We start from the raw sequence: 25176 nt of genomic DNA, 5'->3' as shown, positions 1-25176 counted from the left end.
AGTTATTTGAATCAAAATTAAAATCTTAAGTACATTATACTAAAGAGATTGAAAATTAGCTTATTTTATTAGATTCATTAGGCTTTATATATCAAAATTCATTATGTTCCTAAAGTTAATCTCTAAATTAGCGTCCTAGGTTTCAAGATGGACGACTGCAACTTGGATAAACTAGTTATAAAGCCCGGAAATTTGTCACCTGCGTTTCATAAAGACGCAACAGAATATAATGTGACCTTAGCGAGCAATGTGGAGAAAATTCATGTCGACCCTTTCACCAGTGATACAGGTGCATCATATTGCATTTCTGTAAGAAATTAAAAGTGTTTGGCACTCTGGCAGTCTGGACTCTGGGTCATTTACCACCATGACCACTGCATGTCAGTGATGTCTGAAATGACGAATTATGATTATTCAGTAACATTGCACAATGTCAATTCATACCACTAAAATTTTTTGCTGTCAAGTTTATTACCTGTTACCTGTTACTCCTCCTCTAGCAGGAGCTTTGCTTGTATAGCTCACTTCTTATTTGCCCTTACACACGGGGCACTCATAAAATGATTAATCAGTATACGTAGTTATTATAACATATGTACAGCATGGGGGACTAATCCATCACCATGTAAACGAACTTAACTATATATATTACACAGTCCAATTGTCCATAGCCGGTTCACTATTTATATCTCCATATCATATAGGCTTAACAATTCTACATATATACAAATGTAACACTCCTGCTCTCGAATAAGCATTTACTGTTCAAACACTATCCTTGTTATCTTGAAAATCTTAAAACTCTCCACTATTCATTTCATTTGGTAAGCAATTAATCCATATATATAGCACGCAAGTAAAGTGCTTAAAATCTAAAAATCACTTGATATCTTACAAGCCTGTATACAAGTTTTCAGATCAAACACTATCCACCTCTCAATATATTGCAGAATAAGAATCACTATATAAATCTTGACACAAACTCCAGGAAAATGTGGATCAAATGCATATATGTGATGTCATGTATGTATATTGAAATGTTATCTCATATGTATTATACTTTGGTTTTCCTTTATACCACCTATACTGAGAATAAATTTAGTCAGACATATATAGTAAACTTTTATGATATAGTTTGTAACACAGACCTCTGGTTAATGTCTCTATACGGACCTGTAACTTATAGGTAAGAAAATGGTATGATGTACAGTCTATACCTGGTCTATAATTAGATGTAAAAGATTCTCTTCATCATCAAATAGTTCTTGTATTAGCAAAGGTGGCTTATTTCAATCTATGAAAAAAGATTTCACCTCTTGGATAAAGTGATTTCTCATGCTTGACAGCTTTTCACATTTAATTATAAAGTGAGTTATATCTTCTGGTTCAATGTTACATAATGGACAGTTTGCTGAGATACAGTTTTTTGAAAATCTAGACCTCTGATACTGAAGAATCATTATTCTGGTGGCAATTTTAACTTTAATAGCGGCCATGTTTACGAAGTACGGGTCAGTCCCACTGCTTTTCCAAATATTATGCACAGTTCCTATGTTGGAATCATTAAAATTGATTTATTTCAAGGATGACTTTTCTTTAGCTTCCTTCTTTAAGTTTTGTATAAAATGATTATAATTATTACAGTTATTCACAAATCTATTCCTGGACCAGCTTATTTTTGATGGTGGATTCTCTATGATATCATAAGGCGATGGAATCCATAAATTACAGTCAAATTGTGTAGTTTTGTAAACCAACTTCCAGATTTTTCATCTTTCATAGCTAATTGTGTCTAAAAGTAATTTTTCTTTCAACAGACTTATCAATTCTAATTATATTTCCAAATGTTTTTAAAATTTTAATTTTTACAAATGTTAGAATTAGAATGCAGAATTATTAAAATGCAATTGTTAACTTAGCATTGCAAGCATGGCAATGGTTATTAGTTAGTTCATACTAAAATTTAGCCAAAAATGTTTCTGTGTTTAAAAAAATAATGTTTTTTTACTTATATTCTGTTATTCAGGTTTTTACTCTCTACTAATTAAAATAATATTGTGACATATTCTAAATGGTAAAGCGTTAATAAATGTTATTTTTACTATTGATTTGTTGACAGGGAAGTGATGGAGGCAAGGATGTTCCTCTTAAAGAAGGTCAAATCACTGATATTAAGATAGAAGTCACTTCTGAAGATTGTACCATAAAGAATTATTTTATACATGCCAAAAGATTATCTGCAAAAGATGCTACTTTGAGTGATCTAAAGTTATCAGATGGAGACTTATCACCAGAATTTTCTGACAATGTATTTGAATATTCTTGTAAGTAAAGTATTAAAATCTGCCTTTATCATTTCCAGGAAAATTTGAGAATTATGCAATTATTATACCAAAAAAAATTGATTACTATCCAATTTATTTCTTCAAGATAAAATAATATCCAGTATAATTTTTCCAGACAAGATAATATCCAGTGTAATTTTTTTTAAATTAAATATATTGGCAGACAGTGCTTATGGCCTATTGACAATTTGACATACTGTATTGATTGTACTGACTCACTGATCTTCCTCATGTTCATGATTGGTTTTTTTTTAGTACGTATACTTTCCCATATAAAAAAAATAAACAAACAAGTACATTTGTATATAAAGGTTTACCTTTATAAACTGCTATTTGGATGGAAAGTTGTCTCATTGGAACTCGCACCACTTCTTCCTATATCTACAATGTATGTAAGGGAATTTACGAAAATTTAAAAAGGAATGAATCTTAGTTGTATTCTTTTCATGTAAGTAAATGGAAGATAGATTCCGATTTGGCACCAAACAAGTCAATATAAAATTGATTTGCATACATGTACGTGTATACCATAAACTTTGATATTGTAACTTCACCTAATGTATGTATTGAAATAGTTAAGAAATAGTCTTGATATACTTTTATATCTTTGATATGAGTTTAATGCTTCAGTTTCTTCACTTAAAACTGGAAATAAACCATATGAGTCAACTGTTATTTTTCTGAAAGTTTTTTTACTCTTACTGAAGTCAAAATAAAAGCTGCATTTAAAAAGATGAATTTGTTATTTCTTTTATTTATTGAATACTTTAGGTTTATTACCCTGCAATTCAGACAAGGTGACAGTAACACCAATTGCACCTGATCCCAAAAATGCAATTCTTGTATGTGGAGAAAAACCAGGGACATCTACACCTCTCAATGTAGGGGAGACAAATCTCCAGATAGAAGTTACATCAGCTGATGGCTCTAACAAACAGGTATATTCAAATTCTATCAGAAACTATTGACAAGTGTTTCATTAATAACAAGTAAAAACTATCTAAAGATATGTTTAACAAAGAAGAAAAAACTTTGAATTTAATGTTCCGATTAATAATGTATCATTTAGTTATGTTTGAATTCATGTACTTTTTATTGTTAATTTGATCATTTGCTCAGTGATTTTTTTTGTGCATAGGGCACTTTTAGAAAACAAAAATTGATAAGATTAATATTTAGCATGATGTTTTTGTTCTTGTTTTACCATTTCAAATCTTCAGAAGGACTGGCAATACATGCATGGTTTATGTCAGTGGCTGTTGACTGTACAGTAATATAACATATTTGAGCAAGTACTCATCTTGCATGCATAATTTAAAAATTCATGTTCAATTCAATTTTGCTATGTTTATATTTTTAACTCATCCAATATTTTCATTTCAAACAGACTTACAGTTTAGATATTATAAGGAAGCCACTTCCCAGATATGTCAAAATAACAGATGATAATTTAGCACAGCAATATGAATGTCCAATCTCACTGAGTCCATTATACAGACCTATAACTATCAAAGCAAATGATGAAAAACATACATATTCAGCACCAAATATTGATGCATTTACTCGTACATCTAAGATTGACCCTCTTAGTGGAATACCATTGACTGGAGAATGGAGAATTGTGGATTATGATCTGGATAAGAAAATGGCAAATGCCCAGTCTTGCATTCCTCTTACATATGGAGGTATTCAGCATAATTTTATTTTTTAAAATAAAAAAAAATCATCAAGTTGCAAAAAAAATAAAACAATACAATTTACTATTCATATTAGATAAATGTTTTAACCACAAGTGTATTATATATTCCATTCTTTACACAGTTAATAGTTTCAACTGACACTTTACAGCAATGCTTTTTTTGAATTAAACATGGGTTTTTTAAATTTATTTTAACAAAACTATCTAATTCCAAACCAGGATTGTCCTTTATTTTTAAATACATGATAAGCTTACTTTTCTTAACATTTGCATTAAAATATTAGAAATTGAAGATATTAATAAAATTTCTGTATTTTTTTCTTTTTTCTTCAGGAACTAGTGAAACAAAGAAATATTCAGAATTAGGAAGTATTATCGATAAAACTAATGTTGCACCAAAAGCACTTGTAAGTTTTTATTTGTCTTTTTATAAGTATTCTGGCTGAAGGTTCATTTCTTTTTTGAGTTATGACATTTGATTCAGCATTTTGGTGTATTTTTTATATATTTTCTAAAAAAATTAACTTCAGAAAGGTTTATTTTCACTAAGCATTGACATGAAATGTTTCTTTGCAGTTTAAAAATTAAGTTCAAATTATTTAATAACTTTCATTTTTTTCCCAAATTTTGTATGCTATAAAAATATATATTTAAAGATTGTGGATGGCAGTTTTTATGTTCTTTTTGTTTATGAAATTTATGTCTTCTTCTAAAATTCAACTTTCTCATCATTACAAAAAATAATATCTGTCAAATCATGATTGAATTCACAGAATAATTATCACAATATGACATATTTTTAGGATGTAAAAGACAAATTCAAGGATGTGAATGCCCCTCTTACCCATACTGTTCAGGTAATTATAAAAAGAAAATATTGTAGATATATCTTATCCTCTGTGGGGTTTATCTATTCATATGTCTACTATTTTGTCCATTTTCTTTTCATTATGTATGCCTACGGTTTTCTGAGGCATGAACTAGTGTTTGGTAGGTCCATCTGTATGTTTGTAAGTTCATCTGTCTATTTGTATGTTAGTTTGTGTGCGTGTTTGTTACTCCTTTGATCCTTCTGGTCCTATTTTTACTTATTTCATTCTTAATTATTAATTTTCTACAAATTACCTTTCAATTGTGGAAAAAAAGCAAAAAACGTTTTAATTTTGGATAGATGATAAGGAAAAGTGTTGGTGAACATGTTTAGTCACATTAAAGAAATCTGTCAATGTTATCTTTTCATTTATTTATATAAATACTACTTACAGTTAAATTAAGTCAGATTTTTATGCCCCACTTACGATAGTAGAGGGGCATTATGTTTTCTGGTCTGTGCCTCCATTCGTTCGTCCGTCTGCGTCCGTTCGCTTCAGGTTAAAGTTTTTGGTCAAGGTAGTTTTTGAAGAAGTTGAAGTCCAATCAACTTGCAACTTAGTACACATGTTCCCCATGATATGATCTTTCTAATTTAGATGCCAAATTATAGTTTTGACCTCAATTTTATGGTCCACTGAACATAGAAAATGATAGTGCGAAGTTCAGGTTAAAGTTTTTGGTCAAGGTAGTTTTTGATGAAGTTAAAGTCCAATCAACTTGAAACTTAGTACACATGTTCCCTATGATATCATTTTTCTAATTTTAATTCCAAATTAAAGTTTTGACACCAATTTTCACGGTCCACTGAACATAGAAAATGATAGTGCAAGTGGGGCATCCGTGTACTATGGACACTTTCTTGTTTTTTAATGCATTTTGGAGAGTAACAATAACTAAAAGGCATTTTGCCTCTTGAAAACTGATTCTATGATAATGGTGTCATTCTTTTTTTGAAACTTAAAAATTTAATATATAACATATATTTGCTATAGTATAGTATTTATAGTTACAAAAGCAGTGTTTCACAAACAGTTGAGACAGAACACCGATGACAATTTTTCATAATTTTTTTATTCAGGTTCGTAAATGGGAGAAACAAATGCAGCAATGTTTTGATGACCTTGAAGATCTGAAGAAAGGTGGTGAAGAGTTTATACAGGAGTATTATAAAAGTTTACCTAAACCAGGTTGGTTAAATGTGGATTCATTATTATTCGTTGGATACCAATTTTCGTAGTTTTCGTGGGTACAGGCAAACAACGAAATCAAATGTTAAACTAAAAACATATTTCAATAGGTGTTGTATACAAATATTGTCAAAACAACGAAATGAAATATCAACGAATATGCAAGTTTTAAGCTATCCATGAAAATTGATACCCATGAAAATAAATGAATCCACAGTAGTATTACTATTTGAAGAATGTTATCAGTAATCTGTATGGGCACTGTCATTCATTTTCTGTCACCAGTCTATCTTCTTGTATGTATTGAAAGTTCCAAGTACCTTCCTTGAAAATACAGCTAATCTTAAATAATGTAAAATTTAAATAGAGGAATCATTGATACTTTTACATGAGACTAAACAAATGGCAAAACATTGTTCAAAACGTTCTAAATAGATCTGGATTATTTTTACATTCAGCTCAAAAGACTGCTATTATAATAAGCTAGGTTAAACCTAAGCATTACACACTTGAATAGGCAATCACACTGGTAGCTTCTATTTCAGATGCTTGTATTCAAAATTTTAAAATTTACAATGGAACATGAGTTTGTGTTTTAATGATAATGACATTGAAATTAATAGGATTGAAATTAAAAGACTAGTAGACGAAGTGATGTAGAATATTGTGGATTCTTTCATTTTACATGGATATCAAATTTTTATGGATTCATAAAAAACTTGCATTTGTGTGGATATCAGATCTTATGGTTTTGCCAATCTCTGATACAAAGCTTATGAAGAATTTGTCATTCGTTGAACATTTGAAGTAAGGGTTCATATGTACCCATGAAAATTGGTATCCAACGAATAATAATGAATTCAGAATAGAACAAATTTAGCAAGATAATGTTTTTAAATTTCATGATATAAATGGTTGAAGAAAATATTTGTTGTTAACATTTTTGTTCTGATAATGTTTTTTTTTGTATTTTAGGTGAGTCTAAGCAGTATGAAGATGGATGTACTCCACTAGATTATCTACAAAGAGCTTCTCACTGCATTGCATCAGCTATTAAGTTAAAACCTAAAGATCCTAATCTACATTTACAGTTAGGAAAGATATTAGAAGAAAAATACTACTGTGAAGATTTATTTGGTCAGAAAAAAGAGGTATGAATGAATTTACCAAAGGGAATCTATAACATGATTTCATCCAAAGAAAAAAATTTGTGTGATTAATATAGCTCTTATCTGCCAAAGAAACAGTTATAAAAACTCCCAAAAATGATTGGCTAATTGTTACTTATAAAGAACTAGTGATTTGCTAGTGTTTTGGAATCTACAGTGAAAATATTCCATTTTTATAAATATTTCCTTGCAGCTCATTAGTCATATTTTTATTGGTTTTTATATGATGTTTATGAAAATGATGGTGCTTAAACAGAAAGTCAATTGACCTGTGTAAAAAAATTATAAGATATGAGTTTGCCCTTTGAATAAGAAACTTAATTGACACAAACTATTATGTACAATGTATATTGTTTAACATTGATATCAGGATGAGACAGGTGTTAATTTCTAATCAGTATCAATTCTCTATTACAGGAGCATGAAGCTCTACCTTCGTTTAACCTTGACGCCAAGGAGAGTTCTAGGGAGGAGGAATGTGCAGCTATTTGTAAACTTAGAGGTGTTGACGCTTCATCGGCACCGATTGCTCTACAACTAAAAGCCATTGATCAGGAATATCATCATCTGATAGAAAATGGTCAGAGTGTCCAGGCTGATCGTGTTATGGGTTTATTTGCTTGGAAATCTAAGCAAGCATCTCAGGTTTGTAGATGTAATGCCAAATTAGACATATTTATAATTACTGTGAATTCAGAAATTATTCCTTACATTAATCATTGTAATTTTTCAAGGAATGGACAAAAATGTAAGTTTAAATATTGCAATTTCTGCAATATACAACTATATAACGGTAACCAAAGAATGATTTGAATGCTGATCATTTCTAGTAGTGTACTGGTTCTGATCAAACTAATGGATCAATTTCCTGTACTAAAATGAAAAAAAAATATCTTGGTTTTTCAACAATATTTGGAAGACAGTTGCTTCAGTATTAGTGCATCTCATGACAATTAAATGCCTGGGCCAAAATTCCATCTAAGTTTCAAGTTCAAAATTTACTTTGAGGGAGTGGAGGTACAACCTTGATTTTGGAAACATGTAAAAAAAAAAGTATTGTGATAAGTTTTGGTCGTGATTTTAATTTAAATGGCATATCTTTTAGGAAGGGATGGCAGCACAGAAGGCCACAGATGAAGAGAATCCCCTTGGGCAAGCTTATCTGAAATACATGGATGCATTAGTAATAGATGAAGCAAAAGCAGTGTTTAACTTCCATGTTGGTCGTCTCTTAGTGATACAGGGTAATTTTAGTGAAGCTGCCAAGAGATTAGAGGTGACATTGAATTGGAATCCTAATTACCAAATGGGAAGGTTTGTTACTGAAAAATATACCATTTGCAAGCTTGGCAACCTTTAAAGGAAATAAAATAGGGTTTTTTTTGTAGTTTTTAGCATTGGAATGTTACCTATTAATGCCAAAGTCAAAAATGATTGTTTACATTTTAAAGGACAAACAATTTTTTATCTTTTCAACATTTAGGTCAGTCTTAACTCTCAAGGTTTTGTCTTAAGAATTGATATTATATTTCTTATTTCTTCAAAAAGCAAATTGATCAAATTACCAGTAGCTACATATTTTTTTAAAGTTTAAGATAAGTTGACATTTTTCTCAGAAACTACTGAACAGAATGACTTCATAGTTGGTCAGCAACTTGACATTGACGAACAAAACATATCATGATGACTTTACAGGTCTTTCAAATACATGTGTCTAATTCCTTTTAAATTTCAATGTGTTGTATGAACTCAAAATTGTCTCCAAAATTTTATTAAACCACCCAACTCCATATTTGGTAAGTAGCTAAAACATATAGCGTAAAATAATGAAATGTGTTATGATTTTCAATGAGACAACTGTCCCCCAAAAACCAGTTGGCCTTCAACATTTGACAAAACTTGTTAATTTCAGTTTACTTTAGTGCATATATTACCCCAAAAACTAAAAAATGAATTGCTGCTTTAATAGCTCTTTAATTATGTTTTCTAATTTGCATTATGAAAATATATTGCTTTTTCAGATTTTATTTGGGATTAGCTTTAGCATTACAAAAAGAAGGTCCAGAAGCAAGAGTTAAAGAAGCTGTTAGTTATTTGTTGGAAGCCATGGAAACTTTACTGACACAGAATACTAAATTTGCCATGACAGAAAGGGACCCAAGGTAAAAAAACAAATTAATAGAAAGGTGAACAAGTCATATCATACAAAATTCCAATTGAATAAAGACTTAGAGACTAACAAAAGAATAAATGAGCATAAAAATAAAGAACTAAAAAATGACTACCATTTTATGTATTTCTGTCGCAATCGCTGATTTTTTATCGGTGGAGGAACTTCGAGCAGCCAGGGAGAACTACTATTCTTTGACAGGAAAACTTCGTCCTGAATATGCATGAAATATTTGCCACTGGACATTAAGCAACCAACAACAATCAATTGACAGGAAAACTAACAACCCCTTGACAAGAATGTTTTTAGTGGAACACACCACATAATTGCCAAAATATTAGATTATTGCAGGTGAAAGAAAAAAGATATAAGGAGATCTAACAATATGCATAGTGTTTTACTAGGAGTTAAGTCACATATTACATTTAGCAACTTAATTATATCTAATGATGTACATTGTTTTATAGGAATATAATTCATGACATGAATGAATTATATTTGACATATCTTAGAATTATATCACTTTTCTGAAGGAGGGTTGTGTATGCACACATCCCCAATATCCACTACTACCGGGGTACTCTTTTCAGTCTTTCTCTTAAGATCTACTATTGAACCTCATTGTACATTTCTTTATATCTCCAACTCCTTCTATACATTTTCTTAAAATTTATAAAATTCCTAGACTATGTCATTGTTGTATGTTGGGCCTAGAGGTAACTTTTAACTTTCCTCACAGTACCATGAATTTAGTTTTTTTTATTACTTAATTTGGCAAGACCTTAGCAGATCTTTTAGTTGTATATTAGTTTACAGGGAGATAAATCTTGACTTACTTCAAGAGGAATCAGATTTAAATAAATATTAATTTTACAGGGAGATAACTCCAGAATTGCATTCAGACAATCTTGTCAGATCTAATAATGTGCATTTTCTAAGAGGCATTGTACAACTGGGACGTCTCCTTACACAGAATGCAGACATTAAGGACCACATCTCAGGAAAAGATGTTCTTCATACGTATGTACAAAACAATGTATTACATTCTAACATATAAATACTTGTTTATTGAAGGGTAATTGACATACCATGAAGTTTAGGAAGAAAACATAGAACCTGAAGAAAGCTACTAAATTCATTATATAAACTACACAGAAAGCTAATGATTTTGTAAAATAAATTTTACTTTATTATAACATTTGTTCTTCTATTTCTATGTCTATACATTTTTTTAATAGGACTCTAAACAGGTTTTTTTCTGATTATTTTCTGAGAAACAAAATTCAGATTGAATTTTTAAATGCTAGTTGATAAATTCAAATGTATATTCACCATGTATAATATTCAATTTTCACAAGAACTAAATTTTGATTTAATTATTAATTTATAAAAGACCTATTTAAGATTATTTCCTAGTATGTGATTGCAGGGCAGCATTACTGGCAGCTCAAGTCTTACCAAATATTGCCAAAGGTGATGCCTATAAACAGTTTGAATGGGTATTACTAGAATCCCATGCCACACTGTTAGAGATTCTGATGAAGAATGGCGGGAATGAGAAACTTATCACTCAGAGATGTCAGAGATTGTCCTCTCTTATATTCCACTCTACACTACCAATGAATGAACAATTATTGACATTACAAGAAAAGGTTGGTAGTCTAGAAAGCTATGTATTTCATCAAAGAAATCCCAAACAAATTACATAAATTATTCCCAAGCTCTAATAACAACCATATAATGTTAAAATATTCTTGTGACTCCATCAGCGAAAGTTCCTGAATAAATGCAATGTTTAAAAAGTTAGAAATGATTTTTGGATAACTGTCACCTGAAATCCAATTTTTTTTTAAAGAAAAGATAATTCTAAGAGGAAACTTTACCATTTTTGAAAATTAAACAGAATCAGAGAAAAATGATATTTGGTATAATTTGTAAATCTGGAAGTATTTGTTGCTGATAGGCTGGCATTCATTTTCACTGAACTAGAAAAATGTAAATTCAGAAATTATTGCAATGTTTTTATTATTGCGAAAAATGTGACAGAGTTGTAAACGCAATAATTGAAACTTGCATTCTAAAATATTTTCTATGAATTAAACAGGATTTTGATGAGAATCGGAAAAATTGAAATCGCATTTAACTCTAAAATGACAAAATCGCAATAATAAATGCACGCAATAATTTCTGAATTTATAGTATATATTTGTGTGCGGCCGCCACATTACTTTTTCAATATAAAAACAAAAATCATTTCAAAAACAGAGGTATATGTACATATGTATACAGTGTTAGGTACATAGACTTCAAATACTGGTTAATTAATATGTCCATTGCACTTTATCATCATAAGTGGTTTAAATGTGATGCCATTTTAAATAAAAGAGAACAGCGATCAGTTCTTTTTTCACCTTTCCGGCAATACTTAAAAGCCTTTCTACAGGAGCTTATGTGTGGGAAATGGCTAAATACTTGATAGCTGTATTCGCCAAAGAAGAAAGGCGCACTGAATTTGACTTCCATTATTCCAGTGCATTGAATGAAATTTCTTCACATGGCTCAGACAAGTAGATGTCAACATAATGTACTGCACTTTACCTGTGTCTATATCCTTTTATTGAGTAGTAGGAGCATGAAACTGAAAATGTCACTTTCAAGTTTCTTAGGTTGTGGAAAAAATAAATAAGAATTAAGACATCATTAAGGATTTCAAAGGGATATAATAAATGTGTCATTAAAGGATTATCTTGTTAAATGCCTAAGGGTTCTGTGAGAACAAATATAAGTTGAGAAGATTTGATTGCAATAAAAACATTGTGATAATAATTAGGTGAAATAACAACACAGACAGGACCCAAACCACATTGAAATACATGTAAGGTGTGTATAGAATAATGAAATTTTCATCTTCATATTTTTTCATTGATCTATATAGTTTCGTTTGATAATTTTTTTATAAGATTTTTCTCAAACCATCAAACACCAAAATATTCCCATATCATATGAAACAAATATCAGAAACCAAGATCAAAGACTTGATATTTTTTACCATTTTATATTTCTTACCTTAATGTGTGTTTTAAAGATTGATGTAATTTATTTAATACAGTAATTAACTGTGACAAAAATTGTATGCCCTACTTTCTTTTGTTTTTGTTAATATTTTATTTTTATTATACAATTTATTCTTCAATTTTATACATTTTACCAATTTGTAATAAAAAGTAATGTACTGTAATGGAGGCATTACATCAATTTTTAACTAAAGTAATCATTACATTACATGTAATTGTAATGCAGAAAATGTGCATTACAAATTACTTTGCATTACATAAAAAACAAGTAATATTACAATGCATTACAATTACAAATTACCATTACCCCAGGCCTGTGTGGGGGTCAGCTGAAGGATGCCTGGGGGTGCCAAAATTTCTTGCTTCATTGAAGACCTGTTTGTGACCTTTTGCTGTTGTCTGTTCTATAGTCAGGTTGTTTTCTCTTAGACGCATTCCCCATTTCCATTATCAATTTTATGAGTAAGCAGTTGATGACAGACTTATCCCATTTATTATTTAAATGTTGTAAACTTTTATATTTTTAGACCTGTCAGAAGTTAGTACAGATACAGCCATGTAATGCACATTCGCTTTATTTGCTTGGCTTGTCACAATTTGCTCAGTATGAGAATTGTCCTCCTGGGGATAAATCACAAGAAATTCTCAAGGACTGTAAATCTTCATATGAATCTAGCATTGAATTGGAAGGCAAACCTGCATCTGGAAATGCTGTTGAAAACTTAGTGGGTTTGTTATTACTTTATTTTTTTACTCTTTTTCTTCTTTTTCGTTTTTTTGTATGAATAAGAGTGCATTTTGTTGTTTGTTATTTATTGAAATATGTTTTCTAATGTAAAGTTGTCTTTCTCAATTGTGCAACAATTTTAGCTCTTAGTATGAAAATAGATACTATCTTCCAAAGCTTCTTGTAAAGAATTATAAAAAGACATACATGTTACAAGCCACAGACAATTTATTTATCATTTTTAAAAGGAAAGGCTAGAGGAAAATTTTACTAACAGACCAGATATATTCTAACTGAAATACAGTTAAATTCATGTACATGTAAAAAAAAATTCACCTCTGTATATCTTGAAAGATTTTTTACATCATCTGAAAAATTATTTAAAATACATATTGTAAATTTGTATTTTTTCATGGGAATCAATTTTTGTGGATTTTGGAAAATTTGAATTTTCGTAGATATTTGATTTTTGTGGTTTTGTTAAATTATGCATACAAAGCCTATTAAAAAATTGTAATTTGTTGAACATTTGAATTCGTGGTTTCACTCTGAAGTATCTGCAGCATAACATTAAACATATATTTTAATTTTGGGAAATCTACTAAGTTATTTTCAATATATCTCTAGGACAAACATGGTGGCAAGAAAGACTTAAACAAGAGGAGGAAAAGAAGAAAGCAGTAGAGGCATCTAAAGCTAAAGCAGCACCAACCCCTGCAGGCAAAGGAGCTCCAGCTAGAGGAGCACCAGCTGGGAGAGGTGCTCCAGCCAGGGGTGCACCGGCTGCTAGAGGGACTCCTGCAGCAAGAGGAAAAGGACCAGCCACTCCAGCTGCAAGAGGTGATTTAGGGTTTTTGGAAAAATACTTTTATTTATTGATACCATTTGTTTTTCTTTCTGCTCTGGAGAAAAAAAGTGTTAAATTCTGAGGGATCAGGAAGTAATTTGAAGCAGGGGTGGTGCCACAAATCACCTAACTATATTTCAAGATAGGAAAGTGTTAGAAATAAGTTAAAACAATAGTGTGACATTTATTTCATGATTTGCTTATCATGGTTAAGTAATTTGTAAGATGATAATGATAACATAATGAAAATGAAAGACAGCAGTCATTATGTGAACAAATTTGCTTTTTCCTAGTTCATGAGTATCAGAATAGCAAAAGTAATATTAATTTGAAATGATAAAAAAAATGTGCTAAAATCACAATTGCTTTGATACCGTAAAATTCAAAACTTGGAAATTGTTAAAAGAGTATTAAATTTGTATTAGTTAGAGCTAATGAATTTAGTCTAAATTTTTTATAAATATTTGTAAAACTATATTTTGCTTTTTTAAACTGTTACTGTAATAATTTTTTATTTAAAATCCAGAGGGAAACACTCTCCAGTAATAAGGGCATAGTTTTGCTAGGTGGAAGTCAAAGCATTTCTCATAATGTGTACAGCTTCATCATATCATACTTTCTCCAGACAGTTGGTTGATTTGAATTAAAATATTGTTTAAGTGCTTAAAATGAAAAATAATTTCTTAATTTTTAAATGTATGAATTTTCCAGGTGCTCCTGCAGGAAGAGGTGCAGCCCGGGGAACTCCAGCAAAAGCAGTAAGATTATCCTATTCAATTATAAAATTATGTAATCTATGTTTTTATTTGACTAAAGAAAAAATTGTGGTAAAAGTCTAGTGAGATGGCATGAGGGTATAAAGATTTTTCTTAGGAAAAAAATATACATGTCCCTTTACAATATGTGAAGCTTTATAACGCAAGATATAGGTATGTTGTTTCCAGTTTCGGGGACAGCAGCGACAGTGGCTTCAACAATGTATTAGTTTGTGGTTGGGTCTAGTTAATGGTGAACCACTAGTGGTAGGTCAAAGATACTTGGTATGTAGTTGTATTAGTATTGACACATCTCATTTACATGGCCCTGCCCTCTTAGTTATGGTCTATTGACTTTTAAAACTTTAAGTTCGTTTTCATGTATTAGTTTGTCATTAAGCTAGTTTATGGGGAACAACTGGTAGTAAGTTAATGATAATTGGTATGCAGTTGTATAAGCATTGGCACATCTCATTTCCATGCAGATTAATTGGATTTGTCCCCTTAGTCATGGTCTATTGAAATTTTAGTTTATATGTATTGGTTTGTGATTAGGTCAGTTTATGGGGTACCACTTGTGGTAGGTCAATGATATATGGTATTGGCACATCTCATTACAATGGAGATAATTTGATCATGTCTCCTCAGTTATGGTTTAATGACTTTGAAATGTTGCTTAGTTTACAAGTAAAAGTGTAATAGTTTCCATTTAGAAAACAAATCAGTTATACTTTTAAATAATTTTAATTATACAAATGTCACATATATATATATATATATTATTACAAAATTCACATCATTAATTCAAGCACTACAGTTAAAACAATCAACATGATAAAATGCAAATCAAGCACTAAAGTTACAAATACATGTAGTATAAAGAGTCTATCTGTTGCAAAAACTAAGAAATTCTTCATGATCTGATTCCATAAAAAGTGGTAGTCTCTTTGGTATAAGCTGTCGTAGATCTTTAGGAACATTCTGATTCAACTTGGTACGAAGGTCTTTTGGTCCAGTCCGTTTCTTTTTGTTCAAGAATGTACGCAAATCTTGCACAGAGTTGGAACTGTGTCTATTTGATCTCTTCTTGGTGTGCTTTCTGTAATTAGAGTTGCATGGTCTACTGATACTGGATGAGTAGTTGTCTTGTTGTTGTAGTTGTTCTGCTTGTCTTTGACCCAGTCTAGAGAACACACTGTCACCAGTAGGGGTAGCTGGTGTAGGGATTGATGTTCCAATCTCTTCCTTGATGTTTGTCTCCTGTTTGATGTTTTGTAGTATTGGCTTTACATCCATGGGTTCTTCTTTAATGGTTACTTGGTTAGAAGTAGTAGTGTTGCTAACTGGTTCCTGTTTGATGTTTGTAGTAATGTCCATTGGCTCCTCTTTGGTGGCTTGTAAAGTAGGGTCATTAACAAATTGTAAGATAAGGCATTGACCAGTAGGTGCTGTTCTAGTATGGTAGGTGTGTTGTAGTCCCTCTGGTAGTGAGGTCAGATAGTCCTGGCTAGAAGCTTGTAATGTGACATCTTGATAGGAGTGCTGATCTAAACTGATTGATGTTTTTGCCAGGGGAACATGGAGTTTTTATCATACAGTGTTGTAAAAACAATCAATATGATTGGTTAATAAAATAAACATTGTTCACTAACGTTTATAAAATTAGTATAAAAAGATACATTGATTACTCAATGAATGAGCACTGTTTACAAGCAGATATTTAATTAGCTTGGACAATTTATAAAAAATAATTATTGATAACACAAATCATTAGCTGTGATTATTTTTAAACACACTGATTAATGGTAATTAGAAACCAGAATGGGAAATTCATTCTTTCACCCTAATTCCTTTGAATAATATTTGATAGAATAGCAATCCTTCAACCTTGTCTTTAGAAACATTAAAAAAAATCAAATCAATATTCTATTTCTTATACATTTTATTTTAATGGACTTTTTTCTAAAGTTAAATATTATTAATAATAATTTAATGGACTTTTTTTTAAAGTTAATTATTATTAATTATCATATAATGGACTAATTCCAAAACAGTTAGTTACTGTTGAAGCCTTCCACCAAAAACATGTGACCGTTATCGTTAAATATTCTGTTTTCTTTTATATCTGATACCTGCAGCAGTTTTGTACATAGACTATAGTATTACCATTTAGTATATTTGAGATAAACTTCTTTTGTTCCTAGGCTGCTCCTGCCAAAGCTCCTGCTGGTAAAACTGTTGGTAAGCCTGCTGCTGCTTGTCATACACAACCTGCTAAACAAGGTAGATAACTCAGAAAATCAGCTCTTAGAAAGAAAATAAAAACAAACATTACAGATTGAGTTATCTCCCTTGAAGAATGAACATGATTGTGTGTTTATGTTTTTCAAGTTTGTTTTGTTTGATTCATTTTAACCTTGATTTGCATCATTTTGATTGAGAAAATTGCAGCTGCTATCTTTGCCTATTTGTATGTCATCAGCCATATTTCACAGCTTAATTTTTTTTAGGTTCAGGAACAGAAAATAGGCTGTCACAGATTTTGGTAAAATTTTGCACTCCACTTCTGCTTCTGCTTGTGGAAATATATATAAAAATCGATAAAATAATGCATTTATCTCTTTTAATGTCTGAAATATTAATAAGTGAATTCTTTAAAAAAAAAAAAAAAATGAATATTTGTAAAGAAAAACATAAAAAATCCACATTTTACTGTCTACAAGGTTTTTACAAAATTTCATGTTTTGTTGTTAATATAATCATTTGTATTTCAGAGAAAAAAAAGAAGAGATAGATGCATTATTTTTTTGCAAAACTTTACAAATATATGTGTCAATGCCCATTTACTCTAACTTGACCTTAAGATACAAATTAAGAGTATTAATGAATAAAACTTTCTGTACATTATTGATGGGTTTTTAGACGTCCGTCAAAATTTTGACGGGAAGTATTATGGTATACAAATGTCCGGTGTCTCTCCGGCATAAACATGTTGCACCGTAACTTGAGAATGACTTATCCAAATTTCATGAAACTTAACATAGTGGTTTCTTATGATGGTCAAATGATCTGTATTTTTTTTGGTGAAAATAAGATCAAAACTTTTTGAGTTACGGCACTTTGTAACTAAAACAGGGGTGTGGTTTTTTTTCACATGTCGCACCGTATCTCAAAAACGATTCTTGATTATGGCTTAAAACTTTAAACACTTCTTATTTATATTAATCTTAATATCTGTATACTTTTTGGTGATGATTCAAAATTTCATTTTTGAGTTATTGAGTATTTTGTAAAAAAGGGGGAGTTGTTTTTTTTACATGTTGTGCCGTATCTCAAAAACAATTTATGATTATTGCTTAAAACTTTACACACTTCTTTGTTATATTAATCTCAAGATCTGTAGACTTTTTGGTGATGATTTAAAACTTTATTTTGGAGTTATTGAGTATTTTGTTAAACAGGGGAGTTTTTTTTTACATGTCGCGCCGTATCTCAAAAAAAATTTATGATTATTGCTTAAAACTTTACACACTTCTTTGTTATATTAATCTAAAGATCTGTATACTTTTTGGTTTTGATTTAAAAAAAAAATTTGTGATATTTAGTTTTTTGTAAAAAAAAAAACAGGGTTGGGGGTTTCACATGTACTGCTGTGTCTCAAAAACAATATATGGTTATTGCTTAAAACTTTCTCAGAAACTATTTATGATTATTGCATAAAACTTCCACATAAAATGTCGGGCGTATCATGCGCTCATGGGGCAGCTGTTTATTGTTTTATTACTGTCAGATTTTAAGTTTGTTCATGACACTTTTCAAAAATCTTGGGTAAAAAAAATGAACACTTATTAAAAATGTTTATTTGAGTTAGAGGTAAGTTTTGAAATGTTTTGTAGCTTGAAGTCCTGTTATATTTTAACAATGTTAATATTATAAGTCTCTGTTTTCTAAGAGTTTTAATTCTACCAAAGTCTGATACTCCTTATATTCAAAAGACAACTAGAAAATATGATCTGACTGCTGACTGGTAAATTTACATTCCTTTTATATTAGAGTTAGGTCTGAAAGTTCAGATAACATTTTGTCTATGCTGAGAAGATGGTGATTTTGCTGTTGCATTCATTTTGGGAAAAGTTGAATATGAGGGATAAGCTGTGGCATAATTTTCATGTATTGACCAATCCATTTTATAAATTTTAAAAAAAATAAGTATCAAAATTTCTATTTATTGTTGTAAAATATATATACACTTCAAAATGGAGGGAAAAGAAGAGAGATTTTTATTAGTAAATAGCAGCTTCTAATTATAGGTAATAAATATGAACTATGAGATTAAATATATATATATATATGTATGAAATACAAATAAATAGTTACACTTTTCAGATTCATAACCCTACATTCTCTCATATTTTATCTCCAGAAAAGACAGAGGAAAAGAAACCAGAGCCACAGACACCACCTGCTGCCACACAGACGTCAGATAGTAAGCCATCCGTGGCAGCTCATATCAACAGAAAGACATATCTACCCCGTCTAGGTCTGGCAAGAGCTCACAGATCTGCTGGTGAAATAGAGGAATCACAAAAATACTACAATGAAGTGATTGTTATGGCTCCAGAGGTATCACAAAAAATCTTTTTTCATAAATTTTCAGTTTCCTTACTTTTTGATTACAAGTGCCTGTTGTTTTATACTTGGCAACCATGGACTGAAATATTAGCTTTTATATGTGATGAATAATTTAAGTAAATAAATCAGTAGAAGGTTCCTTTTTTCAACTTCACTTTTTGGTTCATCGTCAAAGACCTTTCATCTGTCAAGATGGAAGCTAGAACAGCAATAAAAAATTACAGAAATATTTTTTCGTTATTTTTAGTATTGCAATAGATATGTCTCTTGTACATCAACTACATGTTATTTTTTTTTAAACTGTCAATGTTCAAACATACTTACTGCATTCATATTGTTCTTTTGTTTTTTCCAAAGTAGTTTTGAAATTTTTAATATTTATACTGTATTATAAAGTGGCATTCAAGTATTTATACAAAATTTCCTATGCTCTTATTTTAATGAATCTTGTTACTTTTTCAGATTCATGATGCCTACATTGAATTGGCAGAGATGTTAACAGTCAAGGACCCCCAGGCTGCTGTTGATGTTTACTGCAAGTTTCCATTGTCTGCTACCCCAACATTTGATGATGCCTATATCATAGGAGATATTGTTAGACTGTTGATGAAAGGAGAGAAATATGATGACCCTAGATTACAGACTAATATGATAGCTTATGGAAGAGTTCTGGGTTTAGGTAAGGTGTATTAATAAAAGTCTAATCTAAGAGGCATTTCCATTTTACAATACCAATAGGCGAGAACACTTATTCAAATGGTTGTCTGAATTCATTTCAGCTAATAAACAAATTCAGAACATTTCTGGAGAAGTTTTTGTTTTGTTTAAAGGCGATGCAGGGTATGGTATATTTAACCATTTTAAGACAATGCTGACCATTCTCTTTTATGAGTTGTTTGGAAAAAGCAAGAAGTTGGACGTTAGATGTGAAAAGTTTGATCATTATTATTAAAGGTTTATTTCTGTGTCAACAGTTTATATGGACCATAATTTGCTATAGGGCTCCGTTTCCTATAACTATAGAAAAGTGATAAAATGTGAATTACTGTAAGAAAAGTTGCAACTACATCTAAAGATGCCATTATTTTTATCAACATACAAGTGTATGCTACTCTTCCCTAGAAAAAAAATTAAAATATACGAATTTCAAAGATTCTACAACCGTATTTTTGTGTCGTTTCTCGCGTTATTTGTTGCTTCTGAAGAGCATAACGCTAACTGATTTATAGATAATCGTCACCAGCAAATTCGTAACTTTTGCTTTCAAATAACAAAGAACATCGACCAATAAGAATAGTGAGAAGAAAATGCCGAGAACTATAAGTATTTATGTAGCAGATGTAAGAACAGTGGCGTGATTTTTGTGTCCGATATCATAACGCAATTTTTAGATGATGTAATCTGCTTTGTTGTAATAGAATTCTTCAAAACAATATGCAAATATGAACTCTCGCGAGATGTTCAAACAGGTAAATCCGAGATGATTTACATTCTTGTTTTGATCTTCGTAATAATTAAGTAAGAAAATTACGTTGTCGTTACATTTCACACAAAACAGAAGTCCAGTTATTTATTAAAATTGTTTTTGTCCTTAAGTTCTAACCATTTCCGGTCATACGTGAAACATGTGACTAACATGTGATAACGCCATTACGGCCGGATGTACGAAATACTAGGTCTAAACATTGTTTTTTTTTTCCAACGGGATGTTAGCAAACATAATCTGTAGACTTGTTTCGTCTTGTTTAAAAGAGGAAAATACAATTGTCAAAGAGATTGCGCCGGTGGTCTGTTATTTTTCCTATGTGCATAATGTTACATACGATCCTGTGTAAAAATAAATGCCCAATGACTTGACAAAATCAATTTCATATTTGACAGACGTTAGAACACACTTCGTTTCCCGATAATGACGTGAAGAGTCCTTGGAAAAATCAATCGAAATTACGTCTCTTATCATTGAACCAATGCTCGTTGGATTGATTTAACTTCAGCAGTAAATATTACTGGATATTTTAGGTGAATAAATATAATTTAATAAAAAAAACATGTTAGTATACCGTTACACTTGGAATGTACAAAGTTGGAATCTTTGTCACAGTTTTTAATTAATATTTTTTATTCATGTTCTGCAAACACTTATCAGAAACGCAATACACTTGTCAAAGGAGAAGTAAACTTTTACCATGCATGACTTGAAAGGAAGTACTTTATTGATTTTAGCCCACTAAAGTAGGTTAAAATGTGGAAACCATGTAGATAGTGTACAGGTCACAAGTATCACATTGTGCCTATTTTAAAGATTTTAATTCCAAGTTAAAAGTTTTTTTCTTTACTGGATTTAAAGAATGTTACATTGCCAATGATTTGGAATAAATTGTATATAACTGGAATATCAAAACCAAATATATATACATTTTTTTGGCTTAAACATCAAGATACAACGATTATGGTATCCTGTATCAATGAAGAAAATATGGAAAATTCTGAATAAATTGTACTAATTGTTTTCAAAACAAGCACATATTTAGGAGTTTTATAATACTGTTACATTTAAGATGGATTTTAAGAAAAAGTATACTGTTCAGATTATTTTAAGCAGATTTTGCAATAAAATAAAACTAAAAAAATGATTTCGGTTTCTTATGGTTTCCTGTCAGGTTTAAAAAAAACTTTAATATAACATTTAAAATAGATTTTAAATATTAACATGAAGCAAGTAACACTAGTAATGGTGCTTATTTATGCCTTTTGAATTATATTGTGCAAAATAAAGAAAATAAAGATTGGTTTCCTGTTTGGTTTCCTGTCACGTAAACGGTGAATCAAAATGTATTAATTTTTTCTCGAAAAACTCAATTGTTCCATTCATACTATTCTAACACCAACACAACCCACAAAATAAAAGTTAAAATTTTAGAACTTATAAAAAAGGATACAAAAAGAAACCAAAGGCCGAATACCAAATTATGGTCCATATACAAGTATTTGAAAAACAGCTTAATTTTATAACATTTTTGCCTTTTTTGTAGAGTTATCTTCCATATCAATGCAAATCTCCATAGGAATTTTAAAACCATAATATTTTACTTTTTCTCCAAGTTAGATTTTATGAGACTTTTTTCTGTGTATATTTGGGGTATAATACTAATTTAAAGATTTACACTTAACAATCTTCTGTTGCAATTACTTCAAGGTTAGGGTCAAGTTTATGCTAGATTGACCCAGAGTTTGGATGGTCTGTGTTCTGTAAACTATAAATATAAAAATAGATGACATCAATTTACACTCCTTATCGATATGTTTTATTTATTTATTCCAGGTGTATTAGAGAAGTATGTAAAAATTCTAGAAGATAAATTCAAGACAAAGATATTGAGAGAGGTTTATGCTGGGGTCAATGGGAAATCTGTTGAAGACCCTGATATGCAAGCTTTCTTCAAATTCAAAGTGTGGGTGTAGACAGAAGATAATGATCTTTGAATTGTAGCAAAATAACAGGATTTAGTTGTAAGAATGCATTTTAAGATTCCCATAATCAGGGCACTCTGAAATCTACTAGCCAGAAGAATTTTTCCAATGGTAATTACCAAGATATTGTGAAGAGAATAGACAAAATATTGATACCAAAGCAAAGTTCTTGAATGTGTTTCTAGTAATTGCAATTATTGTCTTATTTCTTGTCAGTCTCTTTTCATTATCAATCATTGTTTCAACACTTGTAATAATGGCATGTGTGCAGATCTTTAATCTAAATAGAATATTTTGTCTTCATCTGGTTAAAATATTGTGTATACATCTGTCTGTCTTCTGTCAAAGGCTATAGGAGTGTACATGTATTTTTGGTATGATAGATTTTGTAAGGGTATGCATATTAAATTATGTCAATTCTGTGATAAAATTTTAATTAGATTTTGTTTTATATGTTTAATAAGACATTGTCATATATTTACACTTATTCCGTCCAATTATATTAATTTTGTTATTTGCTTTTACAAAAAAATGGCATAACGTGATATTCATATCATTCCATTTAACTGATGTATACCTAACTGATATACTTCATTATATTTGTGTCAATTATTATGAAATTGTTTTAGCTTTATATGTATTGTTATTTTAGACCATTTAACGTCACCATTTGATGCTTTCCAGCATAGCTAAACATATAATAAATATAAAGTTTATAGAGTAAGCATAATGGTGACTTGTGGTTTTAGAAACATTTTTTTTTTAATTTGGTTTCTATTATATTAATCAATTAGAAGTCAAAAGTAATAGTTTTAAAAAGTCAGTTGTTAAGTGTATTCTTTGACTAATACAATGTTTAGAGTAAGTTAAATTAAATCTATATATATCCTTAAAAATAAAATTACTTCTTTAATAATGTTTCTAAAATTTTCTGATATAAGGTGGTCACTTACTATTGGTTTGGATACCTTAACAACATATATATTTAATTTATAGTATGACATGCTACACTTTAGAGAGCCATGTTATATGTAAATTTGATTGTGCTGAAATTTTGAAAAATGAAAAAAAAAAATATAATTTTATTCATATACGTATTGTGATACATTGTTGGTTGATTTGTGCCAAACATTATCAAGTATTGTTGAATGTTTATTTTTTTATGATTGTTTTTTTATTTATTTATTTTCAATATTGTATGTGTCAGATATATGAAAGTATTGGTGCTTTATAATATTTCTGCCTGTTTACCTGTTTAATGGAGTATCCATATTATGCAAAAGAGTTACATAAATGATGCACAGTACTTTAGATCACAGAAAAAACTGACTCATTCAAGAAACAAAATTTCAGTTACATTGGGTTGCTTGAAATTGGAGGTTTTATGTTTGTTTACTCTAGATTAATGTAACATTAGATTTTGATGAATGTTGTTTCAATTTCAATTTGAAATTCATGTCTATATGTTCTTGCATTTGGTGAGTGTAAAACATGACTTGGGTGTTTTCAATAGATTAATTTTGTAATGTTTTTATTGTGTGTTTAAGATTAGTTTATTAAAACAATTTGAAAAAAGGTTTCAAGAAAATTGTCCATACATTTTTCTCTAATTTTCTTAATACCATCATCAATGTTATATTTTTTTTTTACATAAAGACAATCAGAAAATCAATGCATTTCAAATTGAAATGATTTCTTATCTGTTATAATGAAATATGTCTTCTTGTAATAATTTTTCACCAAATATTCTGTAAAACGAAACTGTCAGTAATTAGATTTGTTTCAGAATTATATTTATTTTTGCAATAAATTGATTCTGCTTGTGTTTATATTTCATTATCATCAGGTCAGACAGACAGCGTCTCTTCCTCTTATAGTTAGTTGATGAGTGACCACTTGAATATCTCAAAACTAAATCAACAGCCATCTAATTGAGTTATTGGTTAGTTCTATGCTACTTTATTAGTATGTTGTAAAATGTGAAGGGCTTAAAATATTGTCAAATTAACAACAAATTTTCAAAATGAAACATTATAACAAAAGAATAGGCATATTTCTGTAGGATTCCATTTATATTTAGCAACATTCCTGCATATGATTTGGATATCCTTCAGTTGATATTGCACTCTAAAATATGTAACAGGCTATTATTTCAATAAAATTCATGTTTATTCTATATTTTAATGTTCTGTGCAGCGCACAGCACTACCTTTTACAAAGAAGGTAT

At 30.0% G+C, this 25176-nt stretch overlaps 1 protein-coding gene across 1 annotated transcript; it reads left to right on the top strand.

Moving 5' to 3' along the window:
- Positions 1 to 115: 115 nt before the first annotated feature.
- On the top strand, positions 116 to 24774 carry LOC134711967 (uncharacterized). The gene is made up of 20 exons (XM_063573030.1): positions 116 to 309; positions 2120 to 2324; positions 3117 to 3283; positions 3733 to 4030; positions 4378 to 4451; positions 4848 to 4901; positions 5996 to 6104; positions 7080 to 7255; positions 7691 to 7918; positions 8379 to 8587; positions 9295 to 9435; positions 10320 to 10463; positions 10873 to 11095; positions 13045 to 13246; positions 13872 to 14084; positions 14803 to 14849; positions 17051 to 17129; positions 19270 to 19469; positions 19941 to 20157; positions 22801 to 24774. Exons 1-20 carry the CDS (start codon positions 148 to 150, stop codon positions 22938 to 22940), a joined length of 3288 nt encoding a protein of 1095 aa, XP_063429100.1. The 5' UTR covers positions 116 to 147; the 3' UTR covers positions 22941 to 24774.
- Positions 24775 to 25176: the final 402 nt, after the last annotated feature.

This window comes from Mytilus trossulus, chromosome 3 (genome assembly GCF_036588685.1).
Source record: "Mytilus trossulus isolate FHL-02 chromosome 3, PNRI_Mtr1.1.1.hap1, whole genome shotgun sequence".
Taxonomy (NCBI): domain Eukaryota; kingdom Metazoa; phylum Mollusca; class Bivalvia; order Mytilida; family Mytilidae; genus Mytilus; species Mytilus trossulus.
This window is presented reverse-complemented; position numbering and strand designations above follow the sequence as displayed.